This window comes from Physella acuta, unplaced genomic scaffold (assembly GCF_028476545.2).
Source record: "Physella acuta isolate Inbredline_101_S28 unplaced genomic scaffold, ASM2847654v3 ptg000449l, whole genome shotgun sequence".
Taxonomy (NCBI): domain Eukaryota; kingdom Metazoa; phylum Mollusca; class Gastropoda; family Physidae; genus Physella; species Physella acuta.
In genome coordinates this window covers 185001-199031 of record NW_026731968.1, presented here as the reverse complement: position 1 = coordinate 199031, position 14031 = coordinate 185001, and the positions used below count along the sequence as shown (strand labels likewise).

At 38.8% G+C, this 14031-nt stretch overlaps 1 protein-coding gene across 1 annotated transcript; it reads left to right on the top strand.

The window, feature by feature from the left end:
• Positions 1 to 1698: 1698 nt before the first annotated feature.
• LOC131943237 (NXPE family member 3-like) lies at positions 1699 to 6254 on the top strand. Its single transcript, XM_059303254.1, has 5 exons — positions 1699 to 2313; positions 2888 to 3001; positions 3686 to 3792; positions 5285 to 5340; positions 5482 to 6254. Exons 1-5 carry the CDS (start codon positions 1699 to 1701, stop codon positions 6252 to 6254), a joined length of 1665 nt encoding a protein of 554 aa, XP_059159237.1.
• Positions 6255 to 14031: the final 7777 nt, after the last annotated feature.

The window sequence follows — 14031 nt, the reverse complement described above, 5'->3', positions numbered from 1 at the left end:
CATGTAGGGGTGGGGATAGTAGGAAGCGCGTTTACAGCTTGTTTTCTAGCGTCTCCCAGAAGAGAATTATATATATAGATAGTATTGCTACCTAACCCTGACCCTTATTTATACCCTAACTATGACCCAAATATGATCATATCTTGACCCTAACCTTGACATCGATACTGCTTAGAACCCTAACATACGACTGAAAAATATTGATACTGATTAGAACCCTAACATACGACTGATAAATATTGAAGTACATTAAAGCAACGCTACTAACAAAGAAAAAAGACGATTCGATATGTGCTAACAATAGTGTGATTGCTGGCCTTCGTGTAATTTTAATTGTGTTTTCCTGCCTGCAGAATATAAAGCATAAACACAGCATGTTTGTAAATAAACTCAAGTCCTTACATACGTTTGTGATGTTACTCTTTACCACAGCTCTTGTTTTCCTTTCTCGGCGGTAAGTAAAAGGTGATTTAAGATGTTCCGCTATAAATAGATCACGCTAATCCTATATGGTGTTTTTAAATATATTTTTTATCGCAGATAAATCATGGTGGTATTCATGATTATACTTGAGGTGGTCAGTTGGTGTAGCTATGTTATTTGTATTTTTCATGCAAAATTGAGGTAGACGTAGGGGTAGTTGTAGATGTGTCGTAGACAGGGACTTGGACGTAGGCGTTGACATGAGCGAAAGTGTATAGGCGTAGGCGTAGGCGTAGGCGTAGGCGTGGGCGTAGGCGTGGGCGTAGGCGTGTGCGTGGGCATAGGCATAGGCATAGGCATAGGCACAGGCACAGGCACAGGCATAGGCATAGGCATAGGCATAGGCATAGGCATAGGCATAGGCATAGGCATAGGCATAGGCATAGGCATAGGCATAGGCATAGGCATAGGCATAGGCATAGGCATAGGCATAGGCATAGGCATAGGCATAGGCATAGGCATAGGCATAGGCATAGGCATAGGCATAGGCATAGGCATAGGCATAGGCATAGGCATAGGCATAGGCATAGGCATAGGCATAGGCATAGGCATAGGCATAGGCATAGGCATAGGCATAGGCATAGGCATAGGCATAGGCATAGGCATAGGCATAGGCATAGGCATAGGCATAGGCATAGGCATAGGCATAGGCATAGGCATAGGCATAGGCATAGGCATAGGCATAGGCATAGGCATAGGCATAGGCATAGGCATAGGCATAGGCATAGGCATAGGCATAGGCATAGGCATAGGCATAGGCATAGGCATAGGCATAGGCATAGGCATAGGCATAGGCATAGGCATAGGCATAGGCATAGGCATAGGCATAGGCATAGGCATAGGCATAGGCATAGGCATAGGCATAGGCATAGGCATAGGCATAGGCATAGGCATAGGCATAGGCATAGGCATAGGCATAGGCATAGGCATAGGCATAGGCATAGGCATAGGCATAGGCGTATGTTTCTTTACCTCAGCATATAGAGGGTATAATTTTCTCAGCCCAGTCGCCTTTATTCCCCCTTACGTTCCCCATTGGACTCGAAACTTCTAGGTTAAGAATCTTGCGCTATACCTCTAGGCAACGTCATCCCATATATAGGACCACATTAAACATCTTTAAAACCTCCTTTCAACCTCCAAACCAACTTAATAATGACACTCACTAAAACATCCGTGTTTACTTCTCTCTGTGTATTTTATAGGTCCCAACCCATGGGGACTAGTGTACAATACAATTCTGGCCCAGAGCCAAAGCTGGAGCCACTGCTTCAACACGGCTTATACGACGTCCACTTCTCCCAAGCGACGGATAAAGAATTCTGGGACGATGGTCCGATAGATATCTATGAAGCTTTTGCTCAACATTCCTACAAGACTTTAGAGACGTGTAACAATTCGTGTGACTTTAAAGACGATCTATGTGAAGCCAGGACAATGGAACAATTTGATTTAATTATTTCAAGAAATTTAATACAGAAGCAGAAACCGTTTCTTGCAAGAGGGCAGTATGTTTTTGAATGGGAGAAAAAATATTTGAGTTATCCCCCTTTGAACGATACTAAAACGCTGCCAGATTTGAAGTTGTCTAAAGTGACAGTTGAAAACACAAGACAAGGTGTGGTCGGGTGTAAGATACTTGAAACTATACACGGTCGTCTGGATGTCGTGGATGGGTACGGGCGTCAGAGAACCAAGGGAGACGATGTGGTCAGGGTGTGGATGAAGGGAGGTAATAATTCGGATTACGCTGTTGTTGGTAACGTCACAGATTTACAAAATGGCAGCTATACCTTCTCTGTCAAATGTTTGTGGGCTGGTAGCTCTAAGGTAAGTTTAAACATTTTAATTACTTGATTTATTTTTATTTTAGTATTTACGATAAGCTTCATAAAGATCTTTTATTTGTTTTAAATATATCACATAGATGAATGATAAGTTGCTGATATTTTAACTATGATGGTAATGCACGTTTCTCTCATTTCAAAAATTGTAAAAGAATGTAGGAAGAATGTTATGAGTGATTAATTCATCCGAATCTAACCTTGGAGTTTTTTCAAGTTAAATATTTTTGCTGCTTTACCAAATATAGATCTGTGTTTATTATGTGAAATATGTTGATAGTTGTAAAGATTATAGTAGTTAACTTATGTTGGTGTTTTAAACATTCTTGTATTTTACCTTATATTGATTTTTTAACTTTATTGTATGTTGTGTTAAGGTTTTTAACATTATTTATGTTATATAAAGGTTTTTAACATTATTGTATATTGCATTATGTTAACGTTTTTTTTTTTTGCTTTATTGAATTTTACTTTATACTGATGTTTTTAACTTGTTACCTTATGTTAATTTTTATACCATTATTTTACATTACCTTTCTGCTAATATTTACCTACTGTAGCTTCACGTGGCCATCGCCTACCCTCGTGAGTTCATCAGGACGGTCATACATCAGGTACACACAGGTGTAGCCAGGTACATGGTGGCTACATTCGATCATGGGATGGCCCGAGAGGTAAAATAAAGGTTAAAGCTGTACTCACGTAGTTCACCAACCTATCCCCACCCCAAACACACACACAAATAATAGCCTGAAGTTGGCTATATGCAAACATCTATCTATATATATAATTCTCTTCTGGGAGCCATTTGAAAACAAGCTGCAAGCGCGCCTTACAGTTCCTTCTCTTCCTCTCTATCGCTACCACCCCCCACCCCCTCACATGGTCTGGTGAGCTGTGGTTCACGCTGTTTACATTTTACAATCATAGAGACGGGTTTGGTGACGGCTTTTAGGGGCAGATAATTTAGTTTGAAACGATTTTAAACTTAGAGGAGGTAATTAAGAGGAGGCTGCTTTCACGTGGGGGGAAGGGGGGTTTAGTGTTTCTAAGCAAATATTTTCAGTGGCAGCATTGGTAATGTCGAATTCACAAATTATAAATTACTGAAAAGTAGAAGAAAAAAAAACAACTAAATAGCGGCGTATGATACGCAGCGGGTCGGCTCGTACTAAATATAAACTGAATGTACATACTTTTATATAACCACTTTGACGAATGAGATCAGGGTTTTCTTCATACATTTACCTTAGGGATGGGGGGGGGGGGGAGACGCGTAAAATTGCAGGGATTGCGCTTTGTAAATAGAAAATCTGAAGTGATGTCCTACGTCCTAATTAATTTATATTCTATCTCAGGACACCATCTGTTTCCATACCCCAAACATACCAGGCTGGGAGTGTATCTGTAACTTCAGCAAGTTTGGTTATGAGAATTATTACTGTGGTAGACCGAGACATCCGAGGTAGGAAACTTCATTAACTACTGGGTATTGAGGCTCAGGTGGAGCAATATATTAGGGAGGTACTGAGAGCAACAAAACATGATTCCCACCCCCACCCCCTATCGTACTCTTGCCGTCTAAGTCTTTGCTGTAACGTTTTAACTGTAATAACAAATATATATAACATATATATATATATATATATATATATATATATATATATATATATATATATATATATATATATATATATATATATATGTAATAGATATATTTATATATCTTTTAAAAATTGTAAAGGTTAACGTGTAATAACTGGTACAGTAACAATGCTTTGACCATTTCACCTCCACATGACGTCACTGAGGCAGAACGAAATTTAATTAAGTCAATTTGCAGGTATAAAAGACTTTTAAATAGAAGAAACATTTGATATAATTTTAAAAATGTCTTTTTGAAATCATTTTACCCGAGCTAGCATCTTCAAAGACTGGCTTTCGTTTTGGAACAGGGGAATGTAATCTTTGATTAGAAAACACTTTCCGTTACTGACATGTAACACATATGGTTACCAGCCAAGTGGGATAAAAATATGAGGTTTTAATTCATTGAGTTGCGACCCCTGTGGGGCTGTGGCTCTGTGGACGTAGTTGTTTTTTTTTTTCATGCTTTTGTGAGCGATGTTACCTGTGTCCCATGTCATGTGACATGGGACTGTGGGTAGTTTCATGCCTAGCCGTGTCGCACACGCAAGCCTGCTGTCTGTGGACATGGTGACCAAGATGTAGACCTAATGAAGGTAGTTATATAAATTATGTTTGTTAAAATACTTATTTGTGTATTCCTGCTAGTGCTGCATGTGCACACTAGTTAGGGTGAGTATTAATATAAGTATTTATTTGTAGTACTACGTATTGGTACTTGTTGGCAGTACTGTGTACTGGCCAAAACATATTTTATTGTACCTGTGTATATTGTAGCCTATACGTGGTGTTGTCATGAATGTAACTTTTTATTTACATTTGTTTTAGGGCTACAGATTGGTTTTGGATTGGTTTTGGTTTTGGTTTTGGTTTGGTTTGGTTTTGGTTGTTCTTCTTGGCTAGTTTGTTTTGTACTACTGTGTTGCATCGCCGTCATGGCTCGATGCTGTAAATAAAGCGAGTACTTGACAACAACTGTCGGTGTCGGTGTGTACTTAATCTCAGGGTCAGCCCGTCTTAACCACAACACCTCAGTGGGTAAAAGCATCCCCACTGAGTGAGGGTTACAGACATATAGTATTTCTCTCAGACATTATTTTCCGGGGGGGGGCTCTTAAAACTTTAGTAGGGGCGGACAAAAATGTCCGTAGGGAGTGGTGTGGACAGTAATAAAAGTATATATTTTCAGTATAAACTATTTCTTTTGAAAGAGATGCCTAAAGAATCCCTGGTAACATGAACACATTATTGAACTTCACAATAAAATAAAGGCTGACTTTGTATTGGTTTACTGTTTTTCTTTTATACAGTCAAGCAGCAGAACGTCTTGTAGAAAACAATTATCTAATAACCACAGAAAATACAGGTGAATAATATTTTATCGAACTGATTTTTTTTTTTTACAAATTTGTTGTTTTCACCAGAAATAAAAAAAAAATTAAAATTCAGATTTAAGGATTTTTAAAAAAAAAATGTCTATATTCAATTTAATTTTTTTAATTTTTAGTGGAAGAAAATCTTCTGCATCTTCAATCGTGTCGAAAGTCCAACAAACGCGTCACGTGGACTCAAACGACCCCCAAAGGTTTCTGGTCCCCGGGTCAGGTCTGGTCCTCCCTCGTCTGTCAAGACCCTGGGGTCATCAACTCCAGCTGGACCCTGAACTGTCTCCGTGACAGCTCTGTGTGGATCTTCGGCGACTCCAACGCCCGAGAAACCTACAACTACCTTTTAAATCTAACCCAGTGTGAACACGTCCAGGGAGGGTACCAATACTGGGGACATTGTTTCCAGCCCATGTACAGTCTCAGCATAAATGTGAATTCTCACGAGGGTCCTAAGTACACACACGCATGGTCTTCTGACTATTTCACCGTCCCAAGTTTTATACAGAAACTACCAAAAAACCAGAAACATATTCTGATCATTCAGTATTACCTCCACTACACGGCTGCCCATTTCGCTGTGCTGTCGTTACGTATGAAATCTCTGAGAGCCGCCATAGAAAAACTGCTTGAAGAAAACCCCAACGTCTTGATTGGACTTAGAGCTCCTCATATCTCAACGTGGGAGTATAATGAAAACCATGCAACAGGGGGAGACGCTTTAGGGCCCCAGTACATGGAGATTATACGAGAACGGTTCAGAGGTTTAGAAGATAAAGTCGTGCTGTTGGATCTATGGGAGATGACGATTGGAATCGAGAACGCTGATTTTCACCCACCGGCGTTTGTTAACAGGGAGATGATTAAGTTTTTGTTGTCTTTTCAGTGTTTGTGATTTGCGGTTTCGCTGTAACTAGATGGGGTTGGTTGTAACTAAGGAGTGGGTTGTTACTTGGTGGTTGTAACTAACTTGGTGTAGCTGAGTAGCAGTAATTGAGTGGTTGTAATGGAGTGGTTGATACTGAGTGATTGTTATTGTATGGTTGTAACTGATTGATTATAACGAAGTATTTGGTTTTAACTGAATAGTTTTAACTGAATAGTTACATTTGAGTGGTTGTAACTAAATGGTTGTCTTACCAATACTCATGCGAGCTGTGTGATTCTGTGATGAATGATGAATGACTAGAACAAAAAATAAACTTAGGTTTTTGTTTTATGCTGTTTTTATAAAATAAAATGTGCTTCTGTTTTCTGAAGTGATACAAATCGTATATGCAGTAAAGCCATTTCAGGATGAATGGAAGTAAATATGATTTTTTTAAATATTGGCTTTAACAGTGGTTGCAACTGAGTGGTTGTAACCGAGTGGTTGTAACTGAGTGGTTGTAACTGAGTGGTTGTAACCGAGTGGTTGTCGAACCAACATCTACACGGCTCTGTGATTCATTGACGGCTGACTAGAACAAAAATAAATTCGGGTTATTGTTTTCTACTGTATCAATAAACGAAAAGGTGTTTTGGTTTCTCTAGTGATACGAGGTTCATTCGCATTTTCAGAACTCAAGGGAAGTAAATATGATTAAGTAAATTTTGGCTTTAACAGTGGTACATTTTTATGATTATCTACACTGTTTTAGCCGTGTCCCACGCTTACACTGGCCCACGCTTACACTGACCCACGCCTTACACTGACCCACGCGTTACACTGGCCCACGCCTTACACTGACCCACGCCTTACACTGGCCCACGCCTTACACTGACCCACGCCTTACACTGACCCATGCCTTATACTGACCCACGCCTTATACTGACCCACTGTAAGGCACTGACCCACGCCGAACACTGACCAACGCTCCACAAGAGATTGCCCTAGGGTTTCCTACAATCAAACTTTAAAACTTCAACATAAAAACTACACTAGAAAACGTTCATCCTTAATGTTTTCACCCAAGGACGTGTTGACAGCCTCACCTGCAGAGTATAACACTATATATCACAGCTTTAAACATGAACTGAACACGCCATACATCGTAACACATCGAGCAGTATAAATTATTTTCTTATTTCAAAATCATTTTTACAGTGTCAACATACATGTTCAACGGACCGACGCATGTTTTTAAATAGCGTATAATTTATACGGGGTGAAAGCTAAACAAAATTAAAAACTGAATTGTAGAAGGCGAATTGTCTTTAGTAATAAACCACTGCCGATATCCAGCTTTTAATTAATTGCTATGAGATTTAAACGTGTCTTTAAAATGGATTATTAATTACCATCTATTATAACTTGGTAAGTTTTGTTGAGTTTTAATGGTGGGTTACTAATCCTCTTCTCGACAATGCACTGGCGTCAGTGTACGTAGATTTGGTTGTGTAGGTGTGTTTGATTTTGTTCGTGGGTTGGGTTGTGAACGTAGATTACGTTGGGTACGTGTGTTTGATTGTTTTCGTGGATTGGGTTGTGTACAGGGGCGGAACTACAGTGCCGCCAGACCCCGCAATGCGGGGTCCCAGGACGTTTAGGGTCGGTCCTACAGCCGACCATAATCAATTTTTTTATAGTTAAAAAATAATTTTCTTGTAAAAAAACAAACAGATCTACTACAGTAGTGATGTTCTACAGTACCTAACATACGCTGTTTCGTAAAGGGAAAAAAATATATATAGGCTACATGAGTTGTAGTGCGAAAGATAGGCAAACGTTCAAACCACTTCCATGACTTATTTCCCTTTTTTAAATAACCAAATATGTGTGTTCTTAAGAATCTTTTTATAGATCTGCACTAAACAAATTAAAAAGCAATTACTTCTCTCAAATTTTAATTTTAAAAAAAAAATACATAATAGAGAATGATATAGTTCAAAAGGAAATGTATTCACAACTAATAATATTAATACACAAAAAAACATAAAAATAAACATAAGACGAGAAACCATTACACATACAAAGCTTTCATGCTTCATATTCTTTTGATCGACATTGAATAAAGGGGGCATTATGTTGAACAGTAAAATAGACAGTTTCAAAGCAGACTAAGCACTCGCACAAATAATGTGTTGTTGTAACAAGTTTTAATTAAAAATAAAAACTAAGAATTTTTAATGTTTACAAATTTCGAACAATCGAGTATTGAGTATTCTATATTCGTATTTTGTTTATTTATATATATATATATATATATATATATATATATATATATATATATATATATATATATATATATATATATATATATATATATATATATATATATATATATATATATATATATATATATATATATATATATATATGGGGCCCAAATTTTTTTTTTGCGGGGTGGCCCTTTTCTTCTAGTTCCGTCACTGCTTTAAATAGAGGACTTTTTAGTATTTATTTGAATCTAGGCTGTGTGGTATCTGTGTATCCTGTTGTAGTTTTTTTCTTTACCTCAATCTTAGCTGTAAAACAGGTCTAATGCAACGGGGTCTTGTTTGATGGTCATACTAGAAACCTATGGTGACTACTGAGTCTGATGACACAGGCCAAAGTTAAAGGCCAGAATTAAATGGCCAGAATTAAAAGGCCAGACTAGAAACCTATGGTGACTACTGAGTCTGATGACACAGGCCAAAGTTAAAGGCCAGAATTAAATGGCCAGAATTAAAAGGTCAGACTAGAAACCTATGGTGACTACTGATGACACAGGCCAAGTCAACGGGGTCCCGTTTGATGGCCAGAATTAAATGGCCCGACTAGAAACCTATAGTGACTCAAAGCCTCTCATGAACTGAATATTGGTTGTAGAGTAGTTACCCATAGGCTTGATTATAACTATCGTAACTTGATGAAAATGATAAACACGTGGTTCCACGTCGATTGAGTAAGCCGCCACACTTATCTGTGTCTTGTCTTCCATGTGAATGTCCACTAAGCACTGCAGTAATCCACGGAGTAAGTCTCTGAGACATGTTAAACCAACACACCACAACTCACTGAGTAAGCCTCTGTTAAACCAACACACCACAACTCACTGAGTAAGCCTCTGAGACCACTTAAACCAACACACCACAACCCACGGAGTAAGTCTCTGTGACCACTTAAACCAACACACCACAAACCACATAGTAAGTCTCTGGGACCTTTTAAACAAACACACCACAACTCACTGAGTAAGCCTCTGAGACCACTTAAACCAACACACCACATGCACTCGTGTTAATTTTCCACTGACGCACAGCACTTGAGACAAAAAGAACACAATCCCATTGCTCGTCTAGTCAAATATATCAGGTGTATTCTAGTATAGTATTACACAAGGTCGTGACTGCCATATTTTTCTGAAGCTCGGGTCTATGAAGTATGGGCAGAGTTCCGCTCACTGCGAGAATGTTGAGTACATGACTACAACGGTTCTCATTCATTTTTAGCCTTGGGACTTACTTAAGATATACATCGTTAGGATTATCTGTGCACAGTTTAAAGCTACCACCAACTAACCGTTGTGACATTTGCCTGAGGAAAAAAAATCGTTAAGAATTGTATAAACTGTTGTCAATCGACTTCTGGAGTGGGAGTTTTTTTCAGGCATCCTTTCACCCCCCCCCCCTCGAAGCATGTCTACCGCCCCTCGAACGAAACATAATTTATATAAGAATATATACAACCATTATCCCCTCCCCAACGAAATTTAGTGTACCCCTCGAACGTTTAAACTGTACCCCTCCAGTGTACAGTGTCTGAAAGAAACACTGGCTGTAATTGTATACAATTTTCCACGCTCGCCCTGATTAGTTAAGTACCCTACTCTTTCTGGACCTTAACTAAAAGGCTTTAACCTGACAACTTTTACCTTGAAGGTTGTGGGGGGGGAGAGAGAGTTGTAAATCAAGAGCTCAGACTGAATGGTTTGCTACGTGGTATGAGAGGAAATGGGGAGGTTTAAGAAGTGTGACTCCATCATTAGGTTGGGTTTTTTTTTCAATATAAGGGAAGAAAAATTGATTAATTTCCGTTAGTTATGGGGTGGGTAGGGGCTTAGAACTTGTGAAGCCATTTTAAGGGGGGGGAGGGTCTGATATTTTTAATACATGTCATGGCCGTCTACAGTTTATTGACGTCATTTATGGACCACATGTAAGTGATGTAACCCGGCCATTTTTCCCGAACCCTAGGGGTCTAGTCACAACCATGATAAAAATGTAACAGCATTGTCATTTGTGATGACGGTGACCCGATTATAACCGTGATGTAATGTAACAGTAACAGCATTGACATTTGTGATGGCGGGGACCCGATAACAAAATTATAACCCTATGCCACCATTAAAATTAGTATTTTATTGCTTCGTGCTTATAACAAATAATTATTTTATTGTGTCCTGATTATAGCACAAATAAAGCATTAAAATAATTATTTTATCGTTTCGTGCTTATAACACAAATAAACCATTAAAATTGTAAACCTTAGACCAAACAAGTTAATAAAAATTCTATTGACAATGTAAGCGCAATTTCCTTATGTTATCCATAACAATTTTAAATCGAGATAAATCATTTATTCAGTAAATAAATAATGAAACACAAGTAGTTTTAATAATTCAAAACAAAAATGTGAAAAAATGATTAGGCCTAGCGAAACAAAACCTTGTAATTATAACTCCCTATCACTCTCATATAAATTATAAATAAATTAATAGGGTACAAAAATAACATTTGAATTAATAAGTAAAAAATAAACTTATAGCAAGATCTAAAAGACAGCGAAAAATAGATTATTTTGACACATCCCTTTCCCCATAGATCTATATCTATATATTGCTATATAGTACTGTAGTGTATTATGTATAATGTAATTTTTTTTTTAAATTTTGTGACCGAACGAAAGGATATTTTTGAAAACTTTCTTCGGCAATATTGTTCTAAATTATGGCAGGAATCGATTGGTAAATGTTTCAAGTCGCTAAGTGGTCTGGTTGCCGAGATACGGGGCAAAAACTAGATTTTTTTTCGAGGGTTTTTGGCTTTTCCGGGAAATCCAGGAAGGAATTCCGGGAATTGTTTTAGCCCACAATCATCCTCGGAACTTGCTTAACATATTTGCTTTTGGAACTAGTCCTCGATATTGCTTCGTTGAGGAGGAGATACGACTTAAAGCTGCGGACACACATCCATCCATCCAGAAATCGTTCAGTGTCACGTGGGTCGAGTGAACTCGCCCATACCATAACACGATCAACTCGTAATCTCGCTAACCGTATGCAACACCTTGCAGTTCCGTGTCACGTATGTGTAAGCTATGGCCTCACCTGTACCAGAGCAGGTCGCAGCCTCGGCACTGAAATACGTGTGACCACTCTTTTGGTGCGGCACTATTTAACTATCCTAACCTCAGTATTTGTGTTATTGATTTTATCACGATACCGTTTCCTATAGATAAATTTAGGGCGTCAGTCGGCGAACAAACTGTACTAGTTACAGCAGGAAAGGGGGGAGGGGGGGGGAGTTATGGCTGCCGATTAACGAATAAATCAAAGGCAAAAATTACTTTTTTTAAGCCGATTGACGAATAAATCAAAGGCATAAATTACTTTTTCTAATTTTCTTATTGAGGAATACATTATCGTGCTAATTTTTCATCAAGTTGTTGTGTTATTCCTTCGTGAATCATTCACCATTGTAATGTTACTGGTCGTAGCACCACCTCTTCCACTCCTCCCACACTGGTCGTAACAACATCTGTTCCACCCCACCCCCCTCTATCACTGGATGTAACACCACAGCAACCACCCACACCCTCCAAGGTTAAATAGATTTGTTATTTTTCAATCGGATATATTTAAGTAGCCATTTACAAAACTCTCGTTGGTAAAAACTAATCGATGGAGTTTTTGGGACTTTGACTGCCCGCACCTGTTGAGTAGTCCAAGCTGGTTGGGATTAGCGGAAGGAGTTAATCAGAGAACAAAAGCTAAATGTAAGAGAGCAGTCAAGGGGAACTTGAACACCGGACAGCAGGTGAGAAGACACGGGCCGAAGGTTACGGTGTTGGGTTGGGATGGGGGGGGAGGTTGAGGTAGGGTTGTGGGTGGGGCTATGGAATGGAGGTGATGTAGAGATGAGGGTGGGGGAAGCTGGGATGGGATGGGTGTGATACAAGCAACCCACATCTAATGACCTAAACACCCACATCAAAGACAAACCACCAACATCAAATGACAAACCACCAACATCAAATGACAGAAACTACCAACATCAAATGACACAAACCACCAACATCAAATGACGCAAACCACCAGCATCAAATGACACAAACCACCAACATCAAATGACACAAACCACCAACATCATATGACACAAACCACCAACATCAAATGACACAAACCACCAGCATCAAATGACGCAAACCACCAACATCAAATGACACAAACCACCAGCATCAAATGACGCAAACCACCAACATCAAATGACACAAACCACCAGCATCAAATGACGCAAACCACCAACATCAAATGACACAAACCACCAACATCAAATGACACAAACCACCAGCATCAAATGACACAAACCACCAACAACAAATGACACAAACCACCAACATCAAATGACACAAACCACCAGCATCAAATGACGCAAACCACCAACATCAAATGACACAAACCACCAACATCAAATGACACAAACCACCAGCATCAAATGACACAAACCACCAACAACAAATGACACAAACCACCAACATCAAATGACACAAACCACCAACATCAAATGACACAAACCACCAACATCAAATGACACAAACCACCAACATCAAATGACACAAACCACCAACATCAAATGACACAAACCACCAACATCAAATGACACAAACCACCAACATCAAATGACACAAACCACCAGCATCAAATGACGTAAACCACCAACATCAAATGACACAAACCACCAACATCAAATGACACAAACCACCAGCATCAAATGACGTAAACCACCAACATCAAATGACACAAACCACCAACATCAAATGACACAAACCACCAACATCAAATGACACAAACCACCAACATCAAAAGACGTAAACCACCAACATCAAAAGACACCAACATTCCGTGAGAAATTCCACCCTGCGTCGTCTGTATCAGGGGCGGAACTAGAGTGCCGCCAGACCCCGCAATGCGTGGAGGGGGGGCGGGCCGTTATCGGCCCTCAGCCGACCATAATCAATTTTTTTATAGTTAAAAAATAATGTTCTTGTAAAAAAACAAACAGATCTACTACAGTAGTGATGTTCTACAGTACCTAACACACGCTGTTTCGTAAAGAAAAGAAAAAACATATAGGCTACATGAGTTGTAGTGTGAAAGATAGGCAAACGTTCAAACCACTTCCATGACTTATTTCCCTTTTTTAAATAGCCATATATGTTTGTTCTTAAGAAACTTTTAATAGATCTGCACTAAGCAAATTAAAAAGCAATTACTTCTCTTAATTTTTATTTTAAAAAAATACATAATAAAGAATGATATAGTGCATAAGGAAATGTATTTTTTTTATTGCGGGTTGGCCTTTTTTTCTAGTTCCGCCACTGGTTGTGTACGGAATTTTATGTGTTGTAGATGGTGTTGTTAACTTTTTTTACCTCTTTTCTTGACGTGTTTGCATTTGGTATTATACTATACATGTGCAAACAAAAA